At 43.0% G+C, this 26,372-nt stretch overlaps 1 protein-coding gene across 1 annotated transcript; it reads right to left on the bottom strand.

Moving 5' to 3' along the window:
- On the bottom strand, nt 1–26,372 carry LYVE1 (lymphatic vessel endothelial hyaluronan receptor 1). The gene is made up of 6 exons (XM_019551459.1): nt 26,105–26,372; nt 20,108–20,270; nt 19,855–19,994; nt 7,125–7,409; nt 3,277–3,355; nt 1–1,049 (listed from the first exon to the last, which is right to left on the bottom strand). The coding sequence occupies exons 1-6, from the start codon at nt 26,187–26,189 to the stop codon at nt 863–865; spliced, it is 939 nt and encodes a 312-aa protein (XP_019407004.1). The 5' UTR covers nt 26,190–26,372; the 3' UTR covers nt 1–862.

The raw sequence follows: 26,372 nt of genomic DNA on the forward strand, positions 1-26,372 counted from the left end.
TATATATTTACCATACTTTATTTTCTTATGTAATGCTGTAAACTTCCCTCCCACTTGGGATACTTTTCTTGTCAAAGCAAATTTAAATATACATCAGAGACCTTTATGACAATGATTGTGATACAGTTTTGAAGGCTTTTTTTCCTGTCATTTGCTTAAAAAAGAATGATGTAATTTAAAAAAAAATAAATACAGTTGTAAAATACTGATAGAGAATATGTCCAGGACAAACACTTCATTGTGGATTACGTTATACTCAGTATAAATATATTGGTTTACTACAAAGATGATTAAAAGCACCCTTATATGGGAACTTTAAAATGTAAGGAGATAATCCTGCAACCTTTACTTGTTTGACTAATCCCTATTAATATGAGCTTGTCCCTTTGAAAACAATGAGACTACTTAATAGGAATAAGAATTACCTCATGAATAAAGGCTGCAGTATCAGATCTTAATTTTAGATCTTACTACATTAGCAGACAACAGCCAAAAGGATAAAAAGAATTGTCTATTATAGATGTGTTCCTCTGAGTTCTAGGGAAACAATTATACACTGTATCACATTCAATAGAGCATTCTTAGACCTAGTTATTTCATGTTAAGATGGCAAATGCTGTGTTGCAATATGGTGGTTTTATTTTTTTGTGTTCATGCCAGTAAGGCTCTGTGATCCTGCAAAAGAACATTTTCTAGCAAAGAACAAAGGTAATTAGGTATAAAATTCTGACCATTCAAATGTATGTACAAGAAATATGCACTCAGCTTTCCCAGCATTGATGGTCTTCCACTTATAAAGGATTTAATAGTTTCTCCTTTTTTAAATTTTAAAACGGTCAAACTTGCTAAAGCATTCACTGTCTTAAACTTCAGCTTCCACACATTTTACAGTGGTTTCAGATTTGGTTTGAGGCTCTTCTGCTTTTTTTCCATTATTCTTTGGTTCCTTCTCAGGTTCTCTGTCACTTGGTTTAGCATCTTTGATTACATTAGTTTCAATCATTTCTTTTTTCTGTGTCTTCTTTGAAAATGGGAAGGTTTTCTTGTACCTTTAAATATAAATATTTAAAACAAAAACATTGCCATATAGCAAAGAAAAGCTCTGAATAATCACTGAATGAATGAAATACAGAATGGTATATTTTCTTGCATACAACACATACTTCTTCCTAAAAAACAAGTGCTGAAAATTTCAGTGCACATAATATGTGAGAAATACAGTAAGAACAGTTTTTCCTGGATACTGACAAAAGTGAAAATAAAATCTCTCTGACTACAGTGACGCAAGTAGTAGCAAGGGGGAAGGCAGTAGGGGAGTCAGGTGGGCTGATTTATCCCTTGTCTCTCTATTCATTGCTCTCTGTTGCCTTTCCTTCCTCATCACTTGGCCCTCCTGCTACCTGCTCCTCCCATGCCTGCACCCCCTGCCACTTGCCCCCTCCTAGTACCTGGGCCACCCTGGCACTTGCCTCTCACCTGCAGTTCTTGGGCCCCCCAGCACCTGCTCCCTGGCCACTTGCTGTTCCCCTCCACCTTGCTGCGTCTGCCCCCAGTGCCACTTACCCTCAGTCATGGTTCCAGCTCTGGCCGGGCCACAGAGCATACAGTGGTTTGGGCCCCTGCCCAACCATATAGGAGCAGTTTTAGTGGCTGCAGCTCCAGCCCTTGCCTTGACCTTGAGCCTGGGACTAGGTTGGAGCAGGAGCCAGGGCTAGACCAGCTGCCAATTGCCACTGTTGCTGCTGTGTGGCTGGGTTGGGGCTGGAGCCACCATGTATTCCATGCCCCTGGCTGGACCAGAGTCAGATCTGGAGCAGCAGCTGAGGGGGACAGAAGTGGTGGAAGGGTGAGGAGAGGCAGCAGGGGTGGGGCCAGAGGCAGCAGGGGACAGGAGGGAGACTCCAGGCTTGGATCAGAGGCAGTGAGGGGTGAGAGAGGGGACAGAAGAGGTAGGAAAACAGAGGCTGTGGGGGGCAAGTGGTGTAGAAGGGATAGTGGCTGTGGTTCCAATTCTGACCTTGAGCTTGGGCAGGGCAGGGCAGGAGCCAGAGCCTGCCCTCCTGCCTTGTACCCAAATCTAAGACAAGGGTCTCTCCCCCCCGCATGCAAGTTGAATGTGGGGGAAAACCTTGTCGTGGATTTGAGTAAATATGGTACTGTAAGGAAAGATCTTTTAAAATTCATTGTGTGTTTCCAAAAAAAGATGTGTATTTTATTCCGTGTTGTATTGTTCTTGAGAAAATACAGTATCTAGAATTATTGCCTGAATCTGCAGGCCAAATGCAGCAAAAATTTCACTGAAGATGGAGGGGATTTTGGATCACCATTCAAGAGAGATACTTTTTAGATGCAGTTCTTAAGTATTTTAAATATAAATCAGCACTAATAGAACAGTTATACAACTAATCAGTCTCTGATTTCAGAAATAGGTAGTTTTTAGAACTGAATTCACAATCTGTTGCCTTGAAAATCTGTTTGCATCATTCCTATAAATTATATCATTTTTAACCTTTGACAAGCATTATTCAGAAATAACTCTTCTATATGGAATTTTGTGGCACAAAGGTACAAGAAACTATAGGCCATGTTCAGATGTTCAGTTTCTACTGGGAGAATCCCTGTTCTCCTGATAGAAACTATAAGCGTATAAATGTTCATGCTGTTTGTCCCTGACCAAAAATGGTGGTTCTGTGAAAACCAACCAGATAGAAGTTGCTCCTAGGACACTGAACTTTTATACACTTTCCCATTGTTTAACTCCTCCTACGGACCAGGAAGACTGGAGCCTCACAGAAACCCTCCTGTGACTTCCTGAGATGAAGGTCACCCTGGTCTGGAGAAGGTATGGGGAACAGCTGCTTCTCATGCTCACTTCTCATGCTGGGGTCCCTGGAGTGAGAAGTGGAGAAGTGGTGCAGCAGAAACCCCCCTGCCTGCTTTTCACTCTGGAATCCCTGGTGTGAGAAGAGGTCAGGGGACTGCTTCAGTCCCTTGGAAATGGGAGGACTTGAGTAGCCCATAGTTTCCCCAGATTGGGATCACCCAGTGTTGGGAAGCTGTAAAGAGCAGGGGAGAGGGGTTGGCTGCAGGATGAACATCTGCACTTCTTCCTTTCCTGGAATTATTTCTGGCAACGGAAGTTTGAGGGAGCACTGGCCAGGAATTGGACCTATCATGAATTATCCATAGGTGGCTTAAACAGAGTTTAGTGTATATTATTTTGTGTGCAGGGGCAACAGTTAACATTAAAAAATTCCTTGTGAAAGAATTACTTACTTTTTGATATAACAGACTGCTAGAACAACCGAAGCTAGAAAAAAGAAGAGTGCCAGGACGAGGAGTGCAGTGGGTACACCTAGAAATAAAAGGAAATTGATAATGAGATGTGTTTATGTTGAGATTATAGTATTCTTTGTTCTTAAATGTACCCGTCAGAAGATTTGCATTTGTAAGTCCAGATTCTTTTACAGGCACCCTTGGTTAAATAAGTACAAATAAACAGAAACAGGTCTTGAAGGCACCTCAGGAAGTCACCTTGTCTGATCTCTTGCTCTGATGTTGAGTAGATAGACCTAGATCATGCCTGCTAGACATTGTACAATCTGTTCTTAAAAATCTCCCATGAGAGGGATACTATAGTCTCCATAGGTTACCTGTTCTAGTGCTTACCTGTTTGTATAGTTTAAATGTTATTTCTTAATTTCTAACCTAAATCTCCTTTACTGCTAGACTAAGCCAGTTACTCCTTATCCTACTCTTAGGCATAGAGAACAATAGATCACTGTTGCCTTAATAACAACCTTTTGCTATGTACCACTTCAGTGATCTCTTACCTAGACTAAACAGGCCCAATTCTTTCACCCTTTCCTTTTTGTTGCTTTCCTTTATACTCCCTCCAATTTTTACATATTTTTCTTTAAGTGTGGTACCCAAAACTAGCTACAGTATTATAGCTGAGGCTTTCCAGTGCTGATTATAGAAAATTGCCTCTGTCTTGCATGACACTTCTGTCATACATCTCAGAATGTTATTTGCCTTTTGGCAAGGGCATTATGCTTTTTTGACTCATATTGAATTATTGGTCCACTATAACTTCCCTGATGGGTTTCTATAGCATTGCTGTCTAGTCCGTAATTCTCCATTTTCTATTTATATACCCAGTCCTTCTTCCTCATTGCAGTTCTTTGCACTTGTCAATATTGAATTTAACCTTAATGATTTCAGATCATTTCTTGAATTTAAGGTCACTTTGAATTATAAACCAGGCCTCTAAAATGTTTGACACTCCTTCCAGCTTGGTGTCATCTATTCCATCATTCCAGCCATTAATGAACATATTGAAGAGACTGGGATTCAGCACAAATTTCTGCTGGCCCCACTTGGTATGTCTACCTAGTTTGGCAATGGACCGTTAATAGCCTCTCCTCAAATATGTTTTTACAAGTTGCAATCAGTTACTATCCATGCACCAACCATGGATATATTTCAGTTTGAATTCAGCAATGGCCTAAGTGACTGCCTGTTGTGATAGGGCAATTTAATAGAAGATTAGGAAATCACCAACCTATATATGTTACAAATTCATTCAAAATATTTAGGGTTAAAGAAAACTAGATATGACCCAAAGTGTTCTCCAAATAAATAATGAACTCTGGGTATACATTTCAGGGATGCTACTAGTGAAAACATGAGTTTGTAGCACTTTAGACAACTGAAAGGCTAAGGATTTAAAAAAAAAATCTATAGATTGACCATAATAGGCCCCAGTCTAGTAAGGCTGGAGTTCTAGGCACTAATGTGGACTTTAGATCCTGCTCACCCTTGGCTCTCCTTGTCCTTCTGAATATGCTCAGAGTGGCCATTTAAGCTCTGCTGTGATCTTATTCCACCTGGGAAGGCACGTAACTGTATAAATCCCGAAAATCTTAGTCACAGAAAAAGCACAACTAGCAATGGGGGAGATAAGGACCCAACAACCTAGTGATTAGGGCACGTGTTCAACAGTGGTTCTAGGCCCCTTTCAGCCAGCAAGGGCTTAAACCTACATCTCCCACTTCTCAGCCAAGCACCGTAACCACCTGGCTATGAGATAAAACATTCTCCACCGTGCTTTGAAGGGCCTAAACATCTTCCATATCTCCTGTTGAAGCTGGCCTGCTTGACAGCCAGGAGGGAGGGAGTACAGAGACGAAGGCTGCCCTGGAAGGGAGAAGTCCTTTGGTTCTGGCCCCTACCTCTGTCCCCAGTAGGACTAAACCTATCCAACTTCTGTTTCTCCATTTTATTAACTATTAAATGCAAAATGCAGAAACACTATTAGGGCAGGAAGAGGTCTCCTAATTACTAGTCTATTGGGCTAAATTGTGGGAGGGCCGTCATCTTGCTTCTCCATTTTCGGTGACTCCCACACCACAGAGTTACCTACCTTTGTGAGGGAGCTAGGATATAAAATCTATGAAGTAGGTTAGGATGGGGGCTGGCAATGTTTTCCAGTAGCAGGATGGAGTTACCCAGTTCAGGTCTAAACCAGGCTGGCACTAGGACCCAGTCATAGAAGCTTCTGCGTGCTGCCCCCTGGGCAAAGCCTCTCCCCTTCGCAGAAGCCCCAGCTGCTTGGGAACCTCCCCCCCCAGCTGAACACAGCTGGCAGGATACAAAGACTCCATGAACTGTAGTAGGTTGCCAACCTCTGACCTAGATAGAATGCCAGTTAACCATCCAAAAATAGAACTAGATTTGGGCTTTTATACCTATACAGTCTTTACAGGCAAAAATGAATCCACATTATATTTTCTAAGAAGAACAGCAAAGAGAGATAATTTAGGGATTATTGACATGTAAGAAAATTACACATTTTACTCTCATTGTTTAACATTAGGGAGTTTTCTGTTACTTCTCTGTTAGTTTAGGTTTTAGAAACAAGTTCTTTAGTTGCTTGGATCATGTGGTATATGTTGCCATAATTCCTACTGTTTTCCTGAGGAAAAGTCATACTAAGTCCAGAAGAAGGTATGTCCAGCATAAACAGAGTCTTTGGGGAATTTATATGTAAAGCTCTAGCAGTTCTGCAAACTCCTATTAAAGTGCTAAGTGATGTTTCACCTGTACATTCTCCACATATGAATGCACACCTTTACAGATTTGTGTTCAAAAGAAAGACTTCTTTTGAAGGCTTTTTTTTTAGCTTTACAATCCTTATATTCTTATTCTGCTCATAGACAACAGTGTGTAATGGGCCTGCGTGAAGTGGCTAGTATTTGCTTCGGATTTGGCTGATTCAGGGGACAGTGATTCGATGTGGTGATTTGAATCACTGTTCCAAATCGATTCAGCCAAATCTGATTCAGAGATTTGGCTGCCGCCAAATCTGCCGAGTTGCCGAATTAAACAGGTCCCATTCCCCGCCCATTCTCCCAGCCCCTGCATGGCTGCCCCGCTCGGCCCCAGCATTGGCTCTTGAAAAAAAACAAAAAACAACCCCTGCACTCACCAGCTGCTGCCAGGTGGGGCGGGACAGGGCGATCCCCACTTCATCCCAGTGTCCTGTGCTGCATGGAGTCTCTGCCATGAGCCCCCAGAAGCCCTGGTGGCTACTGCAGCAGCTGATGAGTGTGGGGCTTTTAAAAATTTTTTAAAAGAACCAGGAGCTGGGACCAGGTGGGGCATGCATAGGGGAAGGGGGAGGGTTGGGAGAGTGTGTTGTGGGGTGCTCAGAGGGGCTGGGGGAGCAGGTAGGGGATGGGGCCTGGTGGGTGTCCCCCCATGGTCCCCTCTCGCCTCCTCCAGCACCGTCCCCACCCCCTACTTACTGGCATGGAGTCTGGATCCAGATCCCTACAGTAGTGAGTGGGGACTGCCCAAATCTCTGAAGCTCTCTGAATCTTTTCTGAATCGATTCGGACCTTTTTATTGGACTCCTGATTTGAATTGGATTCGGTGATTCGGTCACCAAGTTGAGCCAAATCTCCTCCAAACTGAATCAGCATCCAAAGCTTCACGCAGCCCTAGTGTGTAGCCCACTTTTGATTCTGTTGAGGTTGGACATGCTTTTTCAGAAACAGTTTTATCACTCAGGTCCATATAGCCAATTTACTAGGAAAGTAAACAACACATATAGCCTTTACCGCCAAATATAACTCGATCGTTCCTAAAGGCCCCTCGCTTTCCATCAGGCGGTGTCATGTCCGTTTGAGTTTCCACACTAGTCTGCTCTGTTTGTAATATAGTTTCTGTAATACACATTCTGCGAATGGACTTTGGAGGTTTTGTCTTTGTTGGCAATTCAGTAGTAGTATTAGGCATTTCTGAAATGTCATCAGTTGAGGCTGTTGAAGATGAGTTTATTTCTGTAGCTGTTACAGGTATGGTGCTTATACTTGTTTCTGGTTTGCATGAATCAATCCAAGTATCTACAAAAAGAAAAGAAAGAGTTAAACATTTTGCTGGGCAGTATTGCAAAATGTTTTATGTATGAGATGTAAAACATTTAAACCTGTACTGAGCATTTTCAGATGTTTTTCTGAAGATTTCCATGTATTGTAATTTGTTTATTTACAAATATGGTGCTAGATTCAGTTTACATGTAACATCTGAGTAGTTTCAAACCATCCAGGTATTTAAAATAAGGCACATGCTTAAGCACCTTACTGAATCAGTGTAACATTCATTCTATAACGGCAACAAAAAACAAAGTCCATGCTACAGAGAGCCTAAAATGTTTCTGTACACGCTAGGGGAACAAAACAAGATAGACTGCAAAAGTTATCAGGAAGTTACCTGCTATCTAGAGGTTAATTTACAAATTTTACTTCATTGTAGGTAAGACTTATAGCACCAGCAGTCATTAATGTTGTGGACACTTCCTACTTTAAAACTCAGTTTTCAGTTTCTTATAACTTTGCCAATTTTAACTAATAATAATTATGTCATTGGAGCATGGTTTGAATGGTGAACAGTAAATCAGGGCTGTGGTTACCCATTGAAAGCTGATGAAATAATTAATACTGAATCACTTGCTCATTAAATTTGTACTGAACACTGAAAGAGACAGGTACCAGATGGAAAAAATAGGTGATTAATGTTACATAGATAACTTTAATTTTGGCAGGTAGTACCTTTTGACTTTACAACATTAATATTCTTTTTAATATGTGTGTAACATGTGTGTATACATATATTTATATACCATAAGTACTTACTCCTTGAGGACTAAACAGTACATCCATTAGCTCAAAGCAGAAGTAGCCATAAAACTCCCATCGTGGTTATATCAGTTTTTATAAGTGCTTTATCTGTAAGCATAGCTAGGAATTAGACAGTCAGAAGGTATGAGTGCTGTCTGTAAGTAACTGTGAGTCCAAAGGTACATCAGTAATATAGTATGTAAAAAACTGGAATTCTGGTTAAGAATGGATTGAACACATGGTCCTAACAAATAATTGGTAACCCATATTTTTGGTGGCATCTTACACATTCTGAAAACTATAAAGCAGTGATTCTCAACCAGGGTTCCAGGGCACCTTGGGGTCCTGCCAGATCCTTTGAAGGGTATGTAAGGTGTGAGGAGATAAGTAGATAAGCCAGGCCCAGGCTTGTCCCTGTCTGCACAGTTCCCCACTCCTACTGCTTAGCCCCTGTGTAAGGAGATAAGCACTGTAATATATAAATTAGTTTTTGAGATTGGGTGCCACTCAGTTCACAAAAGTTGTGGAGGATATGCCTCAAATCCAATGAGGGTTGGCTTGAGTCCAAAAAATGTTGAGAACCACTGTTTTAAAGTTATCATGACAGTAACCAGCTAAATACATTACAAAAAATAATGGGGGGAAATGACTTATGTACTGTTCTGAATATGAGTCCTTGGTGGAAAGTCTGATGACGCAGTTTCATTCATAAAGTGAGTAGCCAGATGACAGGGAATTGTTTTATCTTTTTCACTGAAGTATTTAAATGACTTCACACAATACTGCCACAAGGACAAATTACCACAAAGTGACCTCTCGCTTAATACTTTTCAAGTCAGTGCTAAAGCAGGTGGAAATTTATCCATCATGATGCATGCTGATTCTTTATTCCCTTTGTTACATCAAACTTATGTTCTATAAATTACTTTATAGCTTTTTAATGCCCTAATTTGCCCTGATGAATGTGAAAACAGCGTAAAATTGGCATACTTTTCTGTATTTACAAAAATAGAGAATCTTTTCTTTATCCAACTTTTCTAACAGGTGAACTACAATGCAAGCTATTTCACACACAAAAAAGTAGCATTGTAAAAGAATAGTTCAAGCCTAAAGACAATCAGCTGCATTAGAAAAAGCCTATTTGAGTAAATAAGATAGACTGGATGTATTTCCTGTACAAGTTTGTAATCTTCATGTAATAGTTCTGAATTGTAGAGAAGGTTCAAATTAACCTCCATTGTCTTTTTTTTAATTTTGTTTACTAAGTGGCTATTGCTGGCCTTGCTGTTTCTCTCATTATATCTAGTAGGTATCTACAATCTGTTTTTTTCTTCTCTCACTACTCTACTACACCAAAACTAGTCAGTTAAGATAATTCCTTCAATCTGAGCCTAACAGTTTTATCTCTAATGGCTTTATCCTCAGATTTTCTGCCACCTCTGCCATGAGGAGTCTCTTTCCTTTGTATAAGTCTCTCCTTAGGTCTCCATAACTTACTGTTCTTCACAAGCTTCCAGGGTTTGCTGCTTCCCTAGCTTTTCCCTGGCCACCTCCAGCATTTCACCTCTTCTTCTTCATCTAAATCCTTCAGAGTTACATACTGGGCCTCTGCCCCTTTCATTAGCTACTCCTTGGGAGGGACATGTTGTAGAGTATAAATTAGGATAGTTACTAAATCTATATTTAGTTGCATTGAGTTATTAGAATATTTAATATTCATTTCAACAGCAGGGCTATTAGGATACTTATAGGAAAGCAAAACCAGGAACTGCTTTGTCAGTAGTGGATCTCATGGAAGACAGGACTGAGAGTGTTCTGCTCCTATCAGTCTTGATGCCCTCCAGAACTGGAAGTTGACTTATGAGGCTGCTCTGGGTTTGTCCATTGCATTTGCTCTCAGTCTTGCTGAAAACCAAGTGGTTTGAGACTTGGGCACTGTATATGAGTCCAAAGTAACCTCATGGACAAAATTATGGTTCTGGAGTGCATCAACTGACATGGGTAGGCAAGGTATTCTTGGTCCAGTTTCCCCCAACTTGCTGCTGATGTGGTGTAGGTTAACCCTAATGTCTCTAGATAAATAACCTTTTGGTACCTATAATGGATCCATTAAGAAACAAGTCCAAAAAGAACAGCTTTTATGCTGCAAAGATGGTACAATGTGGCCCTGATTTAAAGTTACAATATTTTTAACTAGGCTGGGAAGGGACAAATCAAAAAAAGATCTGAAACAGTTAGGAATTGACTGTGGAATGGAGCTGGGACTGTTGTCAGGGCTTGGATCCCTCACATAACAGGCTGACCCCCCTGTCCTGTTCTTCAACTATTTATGGTCTCCTTCCACCCCTACAGCCATTCCCATGTCTCACCTTGCAAATCTTACTTTAGATCCATGCACCAGCTTATACGGGCTTCAGATCTCCTGGTTTTAGCCCGCTGGTTACTCTTGCTTTTGACTGCGAGACTAGGCCCACTTCTTCTGGTCCAACTTCTGAGTTTCAGTCTGGTCTGGCTTTTGGCCCATCTCACTCTGGTCAGGCTCTTGCCCCCTATCCTGTCTGGCTCTCCTTGGGCCCTCACTCTTCCTGCTCTGTTTTGGCCCTTGGCTCTCTTGGCTGGAGACTGCCCCTATCTCCCTGTTGGGGCTTAGGCTCTGGTCCTCTTGGCTGAAACCTGTCCCTGGTAGGGCTAAAAATCTGGAGTGCCTCCCAGAGACCCCTGTGTGGCCTCCTGCCTTCCTCTCCAACCTTTCTGTCCAGTACTCTGTTCTAAAACAAACATGAACATTAGCATAACAGAAATACAGGTTTCCCTTCCTTTATGCTGTACTTGTGTTCCTGGAAAACGGCACATAACTCAAAATCTCATAAAGGGAACCCACTTTGCAATGTAACAAATTGGGATATGTTCCAAGATTTTGACTGTACTGATCCCCAGACCGATTTCTACCACTTTTACAAGAAACTGTGGTACTTACGAACAGCAGACAGTACACACAAGCAGAGGGTGCTATCATAATGGAGATGGCAACTACAGAAGCACATGTCACAGACAATGAGACACGAGCACAGAGCCACACAGGAGACTATATTTTGGTGCATATCACTCCCACCATGCACCGCACAAGCAGCTGACCATGGGCTTCCACCACACTGATCGCATAAGAGTGAATTTACCTCAAATATAACCAATTTTTGGTATGAAAAGCGTCATCGCATATGAATGAATTCACAAATACAAAACCCGCATAAAGTGAGGGAAACCTGTATAAGCAAACAGCTTTCACAGAGTTCTTTCCCAATCTAGGTCAATACCCTACCACAAGCTACACTTCCCCTCTCTCACTCTTGTGGGTAGCTTGGGTGTCCACAGACCTGCTTCCTGCCATCAGGTTCCCTTGGAAGCTCCCCTCCCTCCAACAGGCAGAGTTTTGCTGTTTGTTCTGATTCAGGCCCGGGGTTATAGGCCTTGAAGCCTCAGCCCATTTCCATCACGTGGCTCTCCAGCCATACACAGAGGTGTTCCCTTTTAATTAAGGACCAGCCTGTGCTCCTGATGCTGCAGCCCCATGCAGCCAGCTTAGTCTACTGCATTCTCTTTAAAGTAACAGGAGCCCTTTGGCTCCCCATTATAGGCGGTAACTCTGATATTCATATTCTCCCATAACTTCAGTTGCCGTGCTTTGCTAATAACACTCACATTTATCTCTACTGAATGCTGTCCTTCAGTCCAGTCCCACCACTTGTGTTTAGTTGACGGCTCCTTTGGGATGCACTATCATCATGACCTCATACTTAACTTGTCAGAAAAAATATTTTTTCTCACATTTTACTCTCTTTTTGAACCATTGACAACACTACCCTTCTTTTTATTAGAACACTTCACAATCCTCAGGTCATCTTTATCTCTACTCTGTCTTTTTTAACACTCATGTATGTTCCAGCTACCTCCAGATGCCTCTCATTCTCAGATAGTTCCAGAGTTCATACATACTAAATATTCGTTATATGATTAGATCAAGGGTGCTTAACCCCTGTCCCATGGGCCAAATCCAGCCTGTGAAGTCATGATGTCTAGCCTGCGGGGCTCCTCACAGGTCAGGAAATTTGGTGACAAGGGAGCAGTGCCAATTAATACAATGCACCCCTTCCCTGCTGCCAAATTCCTAAGCTTCATGGCAGGGTCAGAACCAGGTCATGCCTGTTTGCCCACATGGCTGGGTTGGAGCCAGGCTACAACCTGTTCCCTCACATAGCTGGTTTGGGGCTGGGCTGGGCCATGCTGCATTCTCCCCATGGGGCTGGGCCAAACCCCCTCCCCCATGCAGCCATACTGGGGCTGAGCCATGGCCCCTTCCAGGGGGCCAGACCAATTCTCCTTCCACTCCTCAGCTGGGTCGGGGCTTGGCTGCCCCACTCCCTATGGCCAAATAGGGCCTGGCTGTGCCCCCTTCTGGGTGCTGGATCAGGACCACTGGCTGGATCCAGCCCATGGGTGGACTGGGCACTGCCCATATAGCCCACCAGGCAAAAATGTTGATCACACTGATCTAAATAATACTCTTTGCCTAATCACTTACTACTTCACCTGGGACACTTGTTTATTCTCCATTTTTTCATCTCTCCATTCCAAGCCTTTCAAGATGCTTCTACCTTTTTTGCTGCTCTTTCCATATTTTACAGCATCTCAGGTCTTGATATTTGATACGTTTCAAAACTTGCCTTACCCATTTGCTCCTAAGTGCTCCTTTTGTCTCCTTCATTCTTCTAAGGTCATACTTTTCCACTGTCCCTTACATCTGAGACAACCTTCAAATCATCTCAAGCAACTGTTCCTTTAGCAAGAAATACTTTAAAACATATTAGTGCTGTGGTACCACTATGAGGCCTGATCTGTGTACAAATTTTGTATTGGTATTATGACTTTATTTAGGGATGTGATTACTTTTTAAACACCAAAATAATTATACAGGCAACCCCCACTTAATACGGTTTCTTTGAGTGCTATTTCACTATAGTGCTTATTTAAAATTAATACCTGATTCCACTGAGCGCTTGGCTAGTTTCATTATAGTGTTCAGTGGGGGGATGGGAAAAAGCAGCAGCAGCAGTGAGTGGCAGTGGGTGGCCACAAGCATGAGGCCCATGCTGGTGCTATAGGGCCAGGGCCAGCAGGGGCCCAGGGTGAGGTGGCAGAAGTGCAGGGCCCAGTCTGGGATGTGGTGCCAGAGTGGCCGGTTGATGAGGGGCTGGGGAGAAGTGGCAGCGGCAAGAAGCAGCAAGTGGATGGGTGGGCATGAGTGTGGGGCCCATACTGGTGCCTGGGGTCAGGGCCAGTGGGGGTCTGAGGTGGGGTGCCTCAGAAGCGCAGGGCCTGAACTGACATGTGGGGCTACAGTGGCCAGTGGGTGGGCAGGCAGGGGCGTGGGGAGAGGCGGACGTGGCGAGAAGTGGCGAGAACCAATTATGTCTATTTACATTCATTCCTAATGGGGAAATGGGTTTTGCTTAACGTGGTTCCGCTTAACTTGTGGTTTTTCTGGAACTAATTAAGAGCACTAAGTGCGGGGTTGCCTGTACTACTGCACCACTAGCATGGATGAAGTTATATTGGGATAAAAGTGCCTTTTACCAATAATATTTATTTCTGTTCCTGGACAGGAACTACTATGCCCACATAAAGCATTAGAAATTTAAAATAATTTAAGAATAATTTAAAAATAACTAAAAATGAACATAACTGGTAAGGCTCTAAATGAAAATAGAATATATATTTGACTCTGGTCCCATGAAAATCAATGTTATCATCACTTCTTAAAATCCTGCCTATCTGTATAATACTTTGATTTATATGACCATGTGTACACACTAGAAATAGCAAATTCTGCATACTAAATTTTAGAAGCATTACTCAAAAATCTACGGGCAACTCAGAGGCTGAAACATGTTAAGAGAGATTCATTTTTTTGTATTAGATTTACCATATTTACATGAATATAAGATGACACCCCCAATAATTAGATTCTATCTATGGCAAATGTATAAATTTGTTACAACCTAATTGTTGGAGGTTTGCCTTAATTTGTCTCCCTCCCACTGCTACAGTAGGGCAAATAAATCTGCGGGTGGGGGGGTAGAGGGTCTCTTGCCCCCCTACCTTTTTCTCCTGTAGCCTCCCCTCTACCTTCCTGCTTCTGTCAGACCCTGCTGTCTCTGAGCACATGGAAGTAAGGAACAAATACAAATACACTGACTTTGAAATAAACGTGCTTGTAGCAAACTACCATGGGTACCTATAGACTTAGTTCATCCAGAATTGATGCACTTTATCTTTTTGAAACTGCTACAAGTTTTAACACTGGTGCCCCATAAACATACTTTTAAACAGCATGCTGGTACCTACTTATATATAGTACAAACTGGGCACGTCTACACGAGATGCTACATCCCCGTAACAATGAGCTAATGTGCCGTAGCTTGTTGCTACAGTGATGTAGCATCACTGGGCATAAACCATGACAGTGACTCTACTGTACAGTAGCAATGAGCTACAGCTTAGTAGCTTGTTGCTACTGTGCATTAGCAGCTAAAAATAACCATACGGTGACAGGACCACACAGTAACACTGGTGTAGACACATCCAGTGTGCATGATATTAGTCCAAAGCCAAAAGGTTCATGATTTACCATATAATTAATTGGGCTGGGCCTTCCTAGAGTTAACAGCATTTCAAGCCATGATGGCCCAGTTAGGGAACTGATGGGCGGGATCCCCTGGAAGACCATGTGGGGGTGGAAGGAGTCTCATAGTTTCATAGTTGGTAGGGTCAGAAGGGACCTGAGCAGATCATCAAGCCTGACTCCCTGCCATGGGCAGGAAAGAATGCTGGGGTCAAATGACCCCGGCTAGGTGATTATCTAGCCTCCTTATCTAGTCTAGGAGAGCGGATTGTATTTTAAAGAAACCTTACTGAGGGTGCAGGAATGAACCATCCCAATGTACAGGAAGAATAGCAAGTATGGCAGAAGACCAACTTGGCTTAGCAGAGAACTCTTCAGTGAGCTAAAACACAAAAAGGAAGCTTTCAAGAACTGGGAACTTGGACAAATGACTAAGGAGGAGTACAAGAGTATTGCTTGGGCATGCAGGAATGAAACCAGGAAGGCCAAAGTGCAACTGGAGTTGCAGCTAGCAAGGGTTTTGAAGAATAACAAGGAGGATTTCTACAAGTATGTCAGCAACAAGAGGAAGTTTAGGGAAAATGTGGGTCCCTTACTGAATGAGGGAGGCAACCTAGTGACAGGTGATGTGGAAAAGGCTGAAGTATCAATTCCTTTGTCACCTCAGTCTTCACAGGCAAGTTCAAATCCCAGATTACTGCACCTGACAGCACAGTTTAAGGAAGAGGTAAGCAGCCAATAGTGGCAAAAGAACAGGTTAGGGACTGTTTAGAAAAGCTGGATGAATACAAGTCCATGGGGCCGAATGTGATGCACCTGAGGGTGCTGAGGGAGTTGGCCAATATGATTGCAGAGCTGCTGGCCATCATTTTTGAAAACTCACAGTGATCAGGAAGGTCCCAGACAATTGGAAAAGGGCAAATCTAGTGCCCTCTTAAGGAAGGGAAGAAGGAGGATCTGGGGAATTACAGACTGGGCAGCCTCACCTCACTTGCTGGAAAAATCATGGAGCAGATCTTCAAGGAATCCATTTCTAAGCACTTAGAGGAGAAGAAGGTGATTAGGAACAGTCATGCCTGACCAACCTGGTTGCCTTTTATGATGAGATCTGGCTCTGTGGATGTGGGGAGATCAGTGGACATGATATACCTTGACTTTAGCAAGACTTTTGGTATGGTCTCTCACAACATTCTTGTAACCAAGTTACAGCACTATGGGTTGGATGAATGAATAGTAAGATGGATAGAAAATTGGCTGGATTGTCAGCTCAGAGGTTAGTAATCAATGGCTCAATGTCTAGTTGGCAGGTAGTATCAAATGGAGTGCACTAGGGGTTGGGCCTGGAGCCAGTTTTGTTCAGCGTCTTCATCAACCATTTGGAAGATAAGATGGAGTGCCTCCTCAGTGAGTTTGCAGATGACACCAAACTGGGGGGAATAATAAATCTGCTGGAAGGTGACCTAGACAAATTGGACGATTGGGCCAAAAGAAATCTCATGAGGTTCAATAAGAATAAGTGCAAAGTCCTTCACTTAAGACAGAACAATCCCATGCACCAGTACAGGCTGGGGGCTGACTGGCTGGGCAGCAGCTCTGCAGAGAAGGACCTACAAGTTACAGTGGACAATAAGTTGGATATGAGCCAACAGTGTTCCATTGTTGCGAAGAAGCCTAATGACATACTGCATTAGTAGGAGTGTTGCTTGCAGATCAAAGGAAGTGATTATTCCCCTCTGTTCAGCACTGGTGAGGCCACATCTGGAGTACCGTGTCCAGTTTTGGGCCCCCCCACTACAGAAAGGATTTGTATAAATTGGAAGAGAGTCCAGTGGAGGGCAGTGAAAATGGTTTAGAGGGCTGGGGCACATGACTTCTGAAGAGAGGCTGGGGGAACTGGGTTTATTTAGTCTGGAGAAGAGAAGACTGAGGGGGATTTAGTAGCAGCCTTTAACTACCTAAAGGATGGTTCCAAAGAGGATGGAGCTAGACTGTTCTTAGTGGTGGCACATAAAACAAGGAGCAATGCTCTTAAGTTACAGTAAGGGGAGTTTAGGAAAACTTTCTTACCAGGACATCGTATGGAAAAGATGAGTGTGGCCTAGACTGTTCAGGGGCAGGACCCCCACAGAAGACAATGATGACAACCATGATGAGAAAGAAAATGAAAACAGTGTTGAAGAAGGGGAAAGCAGTGAGGATGATGGGGAAGAAGAAGATGATGAAGTCAATGTGGACTAAGAACTTGCAGCAAAACCCCCAGTTTTTCTTTTTTAAAATTTAAAAATACATTCCCTTCCCTTCCCCAACCATTTCTGACTTTCTTTCTGCCCTCTCTATCCCTTATAATTCATTACAAGTAGTACTAGGTAAACTAAACTAAGTTCTTGTATTCTATTTTTGTAATGAGCCTATTTTTATATATTGTAAATAGTGTTCTGTTATGTTTGTATTGATTTTTACTGTTTTATATTGTATTATATTGTATTCCTATCATTTTTCATTGATTTTTATTGTTTCATATTAATATTGTATGGTTTAGGCTTGTAAAGTGATGTCAAGTACCCATTCCCATCTTGTTTCCATCTTGTCCCTATGCCCTGTTCTGTAAGTATGTTGCAATTCTGTAACCTCTCCCATGTATATTGGTTTTCTTTGAATGCCTGAAACAAAGGAGTGAATGGATGAGTGAAACACAATGATAGCAGGATCCCCTACTAAATCACCCCACCATCAAAACCAATACCTGGACCAATGACCCAGCCATTGGAACCACCCTCTGCATTCAAGAAACAGAAGATGAGGCAGCCCACCATTGTGCCAAGGCTGCACATGCTCAGTATGAACATCTGGAACCCTCTGGATCAGGGCCAACCTTGCCTGGACATGCCCTCCTCATAGGAGATCATAGGTAGTCTGCCCCATAAAAAGGGGTAATGTAGACTGACTCCTTGGGGATGCCAACTTCAGACCTGACTTGCTCCACGTCATGCTGCCTATCAACTCAGAGGCCCTGCTGGCAACCCCCCTCTGGACAACACCTGCTGGAGAAAGACCCCGACTGGCCATCGAGGACCCCCTTCCAGTCTGGATAGGTAGCTATCACACCCACTCTCTTTTCGGCAAGGATGTGAACTCTGTTTCTCTTCCCTACCTGGACTCCAACCCTTCCACTGAGTCTCTTTCTCCTGCTACCATTGTGTGTGTGTGTGTAGGAACCAAGCTGTACAGTACAGTGTTCATTTAATAAAACTGTTATTTGGAACCCTGAGTTGGGCTTTGCTTTACTACGGTTCTGGCCCTGCTCCAATCTCTGCTCCTCTCCCCTCTAACTTCGGTCTCATTTCTCCCTCTCCACTTGACCTTAAGTAACCCCAAGCCTCAGTTCCTCAGCCAGTTTCTCTCTAGTCTACCGCTTGTAATCCCGGTTCCAGCAACTTTCACTCCTTATATTTTCTCTCTCACCTTAACCTTCCCCCAGGTACCCCAAACACACACATGCATACCGTACCATCCAAGTTAGGAACTCACCTGTGTGTATGTTTAGGTGGATGGTTTGTGTGTGAACTGGTGAATATATGTCCTCGTGTGTGATATACAAATTAATGATCTGTGTATGTACTGAGTCTGCAGTATTGACAACTAATTTTTGTCTAACTTTTGGTGTGTATAGTGTGTAGCTGCTTAAACTGGTGATAGGTATGCTTGTGCCTAGGCCGGTAATTTTGGATGTGTATGTGCCTGAGTTGGTAGTGTGTGTGTGCACACCTGGTGGGGGTGTATGGACCTGCTCTGTTGAAGTACTGCTCTGTTGAAATTGAATTTTTTAATAGGAAAAGGTAAATTATGATAAAATTATTGGCTCAAAATTTGGGGAAAAAATCTTATTTTCTAGTTTAAAACAATTAAAATTTAAAATTTTTAAAAATAAATTTAAGCAAATTTTAATAAAAACATTTAATTGTCAAAGCCAAAATGAAAAGTTAGGAATGTCCCAGAAATTCTGGTATTCTGGTATGTTCTGGTATGAAACTATATATAAAACTAGGTAAATACCAAGTTTGGAAGTAAGTGACAATGGTGGTTGTGGAGTTTGTCTGTCTTTATGGATGTTCATCAGAACTCATTTAATTGACATGTTTACAGTTAATGATTTATTGGGCATTTTTTCTGTTAGACTATTTCATAAATCCTACTACTCAATGGGCACATCTACACAAGATATTTACTGCAGAGCTGGCTAATTAGCTCCACAGCAAAGTCAGCATCTACATGTGAGATGGTATTAGGCTGGATTAAACTAATTTACTTTACCCCAGGATAGTACTTGTATATAGTACTATACAAGTACTATTTTACAGCAGAGTAAAGTACTCCACCACAATGCACGTGTAGATGGGAATGGGGTTGGCTGGGGCATGAAGGGCCTTCAATGCAGGGGCTGCCTGCCACTTAGCTTCAACACTGGAGCACCTTTGTGTTCCAGGCAGCCCCTCCGCAGCAAGTTGAGCCAGTTCTGACCCGGTTCAATGTGCTACAGTCGTGGGTGCATGTGTAAATGTGGCCTCCCCAGAGCAATAAATTCTGGCACGATTGCACTGGAGTTTATTGCTCCACTTTAATAGCATGTGTAGTATGTAGCAGCCAATTATTGGTTTGTTCATATTTAAAACATTGTCACTCAAATCATTAATGAGCATTTTTACAGTCTTTAAATTGCTGAATCTACTTGATGGAATGTGAAGGAGCAAGTCTTATTCAAGGACTTTACAGCATCATGTTATTAATTTGGCTGAATAAAATGAACCTTCTTTCTCTGATATTTGCATTTATTGACAGATCTCTTTTTCCTAATGGGGAAAGAATATAGTGCAAGATGGTGGAAAAAACTAACTACGGTATTTTTATGCAGCCTTCAAAACAAAACAAAACAAAACAGAAAGAAAAAGAGCAAAGACTCTAAATGTAAAGAATCTAGATGTTTTACTTGCTTACCTGAAGAATTGAAGCAGTAACCATCCTGCTTCTTTCCAAGGTCTGTTTTCCATTGCACTACACCAGTTTTGTTCTGACCACATTTTAGGTTTGCTTTTATCCGAGGAATGACAAGCACCTTATCTGCCACCCATCCATATCTACAATGAAAAGCATTGATCTATTAAATAGGGGATCTGTTCAGAAGCCTAGTGCTGAGTATAAGGATATGGAGCTGGTAAAAATTAGTGAAATGCTTGTGGGTGTCTGGTACCTGCATGTTTCAAATCCATGTCTTAAAGCCTTCTCAACATCTGTTGTGTGTGCTAGGGTTAAGCCCAGCTGTTCGCACGCAGTTTCTGCTTCTGTGAAATTCATTTTTGAGACATAACTAATTAAGGTTACACCTGTGATCCTGCAGGCATCAGTCTTGAGATCTGTAAATTAAACATAAACCTTCAAGGTTATTACCTTAAAATTATTCTTTCACTGGAAGTAAGAGTGCATGTTTGTGGTACAGTGCATTTTCTGTTCACTTTGTAATACTGTGCAGAGTTAAGGGCATTAGAAGTATCAGTTACAAGTGAGAGAGTTATTTTGGCCCTTTAAAAGGAAACAGTCTTTTTGCTCAACCCAACAATTTAACATCTTAGAGTGGGGAAAAGGGTGTATTTTAAATCTAATTATAGTTGGCATCATTTAATCTTTGACTGGATAGCCATCTTGCTAAAGAGGATGTAATTTATGACACTACTATATGACAGCCCAAAAGGAGGGACGGATGACCATTTTCTCCCTGTTTAGTAATTTCTTAAAATTGCAAACTCAGGACTGATGTTCTCACCATGCTGATCTTCAGGGATCTTGGTTTTCTCTGCTAAAAAAATCCAAAATTCTGTGATTAAAACCCCCCAAATCCACGTATTTCTGTGATTAAAATGAAACACCACTATATATAGGCATCAGTTGAACACAATGTTTTATTGTTATATTTACAATTTTAAAGCAATTTGGAAGCCTACCAGTGCCTCAATCATTATAATAAAATAAATTCTAAATACCTATATATTTTGCTGTTTGATTTTGGCTTTTTTATTTGTATTTTTTACCCCTGCCCCTTTTGCTCACCAGGATGTGGATCCAGCTGTGGCTGTCCCACCAATTGCTTTGTAGTGCTGAGCAGCCCAGATATCCCAGTGCCCTGCCCCTGCCCATGCTGTTGCCCCTCACTCCCAACCCACATCCCCCTGCCATTCCTGCTGCTGCCTCTTACTCCTGACCTGCAGCTCCCTGGCCCTGCTGGTGCCCCTCACTTTCAATCCACAGCTCCCCAGCTTGGGCTGGGGCTGTAGCATGCTGCAGTGCAGCAGGGAGGACCAGAGCTGCACTCCACAGCAGCACCATGAAGCCAAGCTCAGCTTTCTGGGCCATACTACAGGCACCAGGAGGATGAGGGGCTCCAGATGATCTCTGTCCCACTCAGGTGGAGCATGGTGGCTGCAGCAGCTCTGGCTCATGTGAGTGGCAGCAGAATGAGTCCATCCTTGGTGTGGGCTGGAGGAAGGAGAAGGGGATGCCTGTGGCATCTCCTGCCCTGGGCTGAGGTTCCCATGCTGCACCAGGTAGCTGGGCCAGCCCCCGCCACCCTCCTGGGCAGTGTCTCCCAGTCACCTTGTCCCTGCCCCTGAGAGCACAGGCACTGGCCCTTGGAGGTGCCAGCCCAGCTACATAGCTCTCTGCTACTCACCTTCCCCCACTGGAGGGGCAGGCATCTCCAGGCAGGTCCTGCTGGCAGCAATGTGGAGCTGGGCTTACCAGCAGCACCAAGCACTGCCTCAGACCCCCCTGCCCCGCTGCAGCCCTGGTGCCTGGACACTTTTCCTCAGTGCCTGTAAGCACCTGCCCTACCACAGCCCTTCCACACATCTCTGCCACACACACACTCACATATATGCCCCTTTCCCACAGACTCTCAGACAGTCCTCAAGCCCTGGCCCTCCAACCCTCCCCCCCACACATAGACGTACCTGCTGAAGCTTCCAGGGCTGTTCCCACCACCCTGCCTGGCTGTATGCTGGCCACCTGTGAGTGCATGCGCACACATGCATAACACCCCCTACCTCCAATCACACTCCCATTGCTCTCTCCAGTCCCAAGCAGCTCCTTGCAGACTGGAAGGCTGCCTGCCTTGAAGAGCAAAACTGTGGTTTCCCATATTTTTCTCCTTTAAAGGGGGCAATCCATGATTTTGTCCTTTAAAAGGAGAAAATCTGTATTTTTCCATGGGAAACAGATAACCCGGATCTTTATTTGGTAAGAAATACTGGTCGGAAGAGCTGCCATTAGCAGTGTAGATGGTAGCAGACAGGCTAAATTTACCTACGCAAAGATATACCTTGAGGATTTTTATGATAATAAAAGATGCCATTTCCACTCTTCTCATATTTATCTATCATGTCACTTTTAAAATATAGGAAGGTTCAAACATGGGTCAAACTAACTTACCAACTTGGGCCACTTTGAGCCAAGACTCCAGCTGTGCTGAAAGAGTACCTGGGACAGCTGAAGGGTATGAACAAAAGTGATTTTCCCCCACCTTCATAGTTTATAGTTGGTAGGGTCAGAAAGGACCTGAGCAGATCATCAAGTCTGACCCCCTGCCATGGCAGGAAAAAGTACTGGGATCAAACGACCCCAGCAAGGTGTTCAGCTAGCCTCTTCTTAATGACCCCCAGGGTAGGAGCCAGCACCACTTCTCTTGGAAGCTGGTTCCAGATCCTAGCTGCCCTGACCATGAAGTAGCGCCTCCTGATATCTAACCTAAACCTACCCTCTGCCAGCTTGTGGCCGTTATTCCTAGTCACTCCTGGGAGTCATCAGGGGAACAGGGACTCCCCCAGTGCCTGCTGGTCCCTCTGACTAGTTTGTAAACAGCCACTAGATCCCCCTTCAGCCTTCTCTTGTGGAGGCTGAACAGGTTCAGGTCCCTTAGCTTCTCCTCGTAGGGCCTGCCCTGCTACCCCCGATCATGTGAGTGGCCCTCCTCTGGACCCTCTCCATGTTCTCCACATCCCTCTTGAAGTGCGGCGCCCAGAACTGGACGCAGTACTCCAACTGTGGCCTGACCAGTGTTGCATAGAGAGGGAGGATCACCTCCTTGGACCTGGTTGAGATGCATCTGTTCTCTGCAGTGGTGGTACCAACCAGCCAGCTGTTTTGCATTGCTTCAGGCTGCAACATTCCCTGCTGGACAGTCGTCAGTTGCCAGAGCGCAGTGGCATATTGGCTATGGCCTCTACATCAGAACTGGGAATAGATGAGCCGAATTGGTTACATCAGCCCTGTACCATTTGGGAGTTCTATGCCACCTCTAGGGAACTGAGCAGACTTCTGGGCCTGGAGGTTGGGAAGGGATCTGGGCCTTCAACATTACGTAACATTCCACCAACAGCAGATAAAACAGAAACTAATTTTACATGTACCAAGAAAGTATGTTACAGGAAAAATACACTTTATACAAAAACAAGGACATTGTACGAACAGGAACAGAATCAGTAGGTACTATTAGCAGAGCTTCAATACATAATTTCAAATGTAAATAGATCCTAGCATAAAGTAGAGGTAATTTCTATGGCTGAACGGCCGCATAGATTGTGGCTTATGTAATGGCCACAGCAGTTACTTTTTCCTCAGATATTCTATTCGGTCAGTATTTATTTTGTATAAGAACTTGAAATAAACAAGCCTGTCAGTACAGTTCTGGTGGCAAATGGTGTGGCTGTGTCCACATCTTTTCTCTCAAGCTTTGCTGTCAAGAGTGCTTTGCAGAGGAATCAAGAAGGGTTGCAGTCATTAGGGCGTGGTGCCAGCCACTGACACTGCATATAGCAGGAGTGCAGAGTGGTTTCATGAACTCTTCTGGCCCTGTGCTCATCTAGAAACACAGCTGCCAGCAAGCCCTCTGCTGGGCTGGGTTTTCCTGCCCAGCTGGGCATAGCTGGGAGCTGTCTAGGGTATGGGGCAGCTGTGCACGAACCTCTTGCTAGGAGGGGGGGCATGGGGCTCAACCAGCTGCTGTCCTGCTTGGCATGGAGCTGGCTGCTCCGGGGAGGGGTGGGGGGGTTGGAATCCCCTTGCCTGTCCCCCAGAGCAGCCAACTCCACATAGCATGGAGCTGGCTGCTGCAGGGGACAAGCTGGGGCTGGATTCCCAGCTCCAACTCACTCTGCAGAGCAGCCAGTTGTGTGCGGGGAGCTGGAACAGGGGATGCTCCCTACTCCTGGCGCTGCTCAGTTCCTAGCTCCTGGCAAGGAGTTGGGAATCTGAACAGCACCAGGACCAGGGACAGAGAGCTTCCTTTCCCCTGTGGTCCCCTGCTGGTTAGGCTGCCGGGGAGCAAATTTGCTCCTGGCCAGCATTTATACACATGTTACTGCTCAGTATCTACTGTGTAGTTATTTTACTACTTGTATTTACAGGTAGTAGCTAACTGCACAGTAGACTAATCTACAGTGTAGTAAAGCATGCCATGTAGAGACACTCAGTGAGAGTGGTCAGACTGTGTGGAGGGCTCAAATTTATCTTCTAGTGCTTTCTTGGCATCTAGCATATCCTACATGTAGCCAAACTGCAGCCCAAACTCATCCTGGTCACATCCCCTTTCTCTTCTTGGTCAGACCCTGCTCCCTTATGCTGAATCTCTCATATTCTGCTTCCTACCCTTCTTTGTCTCATATAATTTACACTGTTGTTTTCCTTCCTGCCTTAACATTTCAAACCAAACTATCCCATCCTCACCTCTGTCCTTATTCTAGTCAGTGGTTTTGCTCAATACATCTCAGGACTTGGCCAGGCATACCTTCTGAAGTGTAATCATTAGATGGAACTTTTTATTGACCAGTCCTTTGATGATGATTCTTAATTTTCCAGTCCTCAATACACAGTATGTGAGAAATACAGTACTGCTTTTCAAATAAAGCTGAGCTGCTGATTGAATGGAACTTCCTGACACTTGGAAATTTGGCCTTGGATAGTTGTAACTGAATGACTGAAGCTTAATATATTTAACAAAAGGAGAATTTCCATAAGGACTTTCAACCCCAGTCCCAATTGCCTTTTAGAAGAAGCCATTGTTGTTTAATTAAAAATATTTCTAAGTTAATTGTATATAATTTGTTATAATGAAACGAATTCTGATCTAAGAGCTATTCCAGGCACATAGTTCTTTTATTAATTCCTCAAATACAGAGGGCGAAATCCTCTTCTACCTAGTAGGCACCAAAGTGGACTTATGGTACCCACATATCATTGTATTTCACCCTGATCAAGTGCCTGATAAATGTTAACATGCCTATTTTCTAATCTGCTGTCCTCTTAGCCTGAAAACTACGATGAAAAAAAGTAGTGAGTGGAAGAAGGACCTGTCAACCTTTTTGGCATTCATTTGTTTTCAGTGACTTGAGCAGGATGGATTAGTTCACACTTAAGTGCCCAGTTCCACCTATACATCTAATAGGTAATATAGGATCTGGCTCAAAGCATATTGCAAAAGTAGAGACCTTCAAAGTTTATTTTTCTAGTAACCAGACAGAGGCATAACTGTCTGGAAGAAACACTTTGAGATCCATTCCCTGTGTCTTTCAGAAGTTTGTGGAGAATCATGCCAATAGATATTCCAGCATCAGACCAGACATTTTTCATTAAGCATATCTTATTTTAGGCACACATGGCTGGTTTCGTAACTTTCTGTTATCACATAACTTTTCAAAAGCTTTGCTTGTGACATTGAAAAAAAATACGTTTGGGCAGACCTGAACTTACTCCCTAAAATATCACTCAAAATTAAACAAGTCTCGTACCACATTTAGACAACATCACTTAAAGCTGAGTAAGAAATAATTAAATCAGATATAAAAATTCAGTGAAACATATTCATTAGCCAAGAACATATACTTTATTGCACTGTTTCCCAAGAAATAGGTTACCTTTAACTATTTACATAAAGAGAGGCACACCCACACAAACAGAAATAGGAATATACCCACATATCTTATTTGGCAGCATGCTGATTTGATAATTATTTTTCCTTCTATTTGGGAAAAATAAAGAAAATCTATGTTCTATTATGAAAGATATTTTTTGGAAATTGGGAAAAAGTTTTTCCAACTTTTTTAATTGTTAGTCATGTTAACTAACAGGAAATCCAGCTGCTTCTTTCAACTACTTTTCTATTGCATTAGAACTTCCTGGAAAAAATTGTAGCAATACATACCGTTAACATCAAAGGAGCCTGGAACCGTGAATTTTATAATCCAGATTGAGAACAAAACCAGAGTAACTCCAAAATTATTTGCCATGGTCACTAACACGAACAGGTTAAAAAAACTCAGGCTGGGTTATTTTCTATCCTAATGACAGTTAAGAGTAAAGCATATATGCCAGTCCACTTGTTGTGAGCTTTGTGATGACTGTTCTCAAAGCTACTTAGCTATAACTGCACTGATTCACAGAAATCGTGTCAGAGCGAATTTGTTGCTCAG

Source organism: Crocodylus porosus, unplaced genomic scaffold, assembly GCF_001723895.1.
Source record: "Crocodylus porosus isolate Cpor-Errol unplaced genomic scaffold, CroPor_comp1, whole genome shotgun sequence".
Lineage (NCBI taxonomy): Eukaryota > Metazoa > Chordata > Crocodylia > Crocodylidae > Crocodylus > Crocodylus porosus.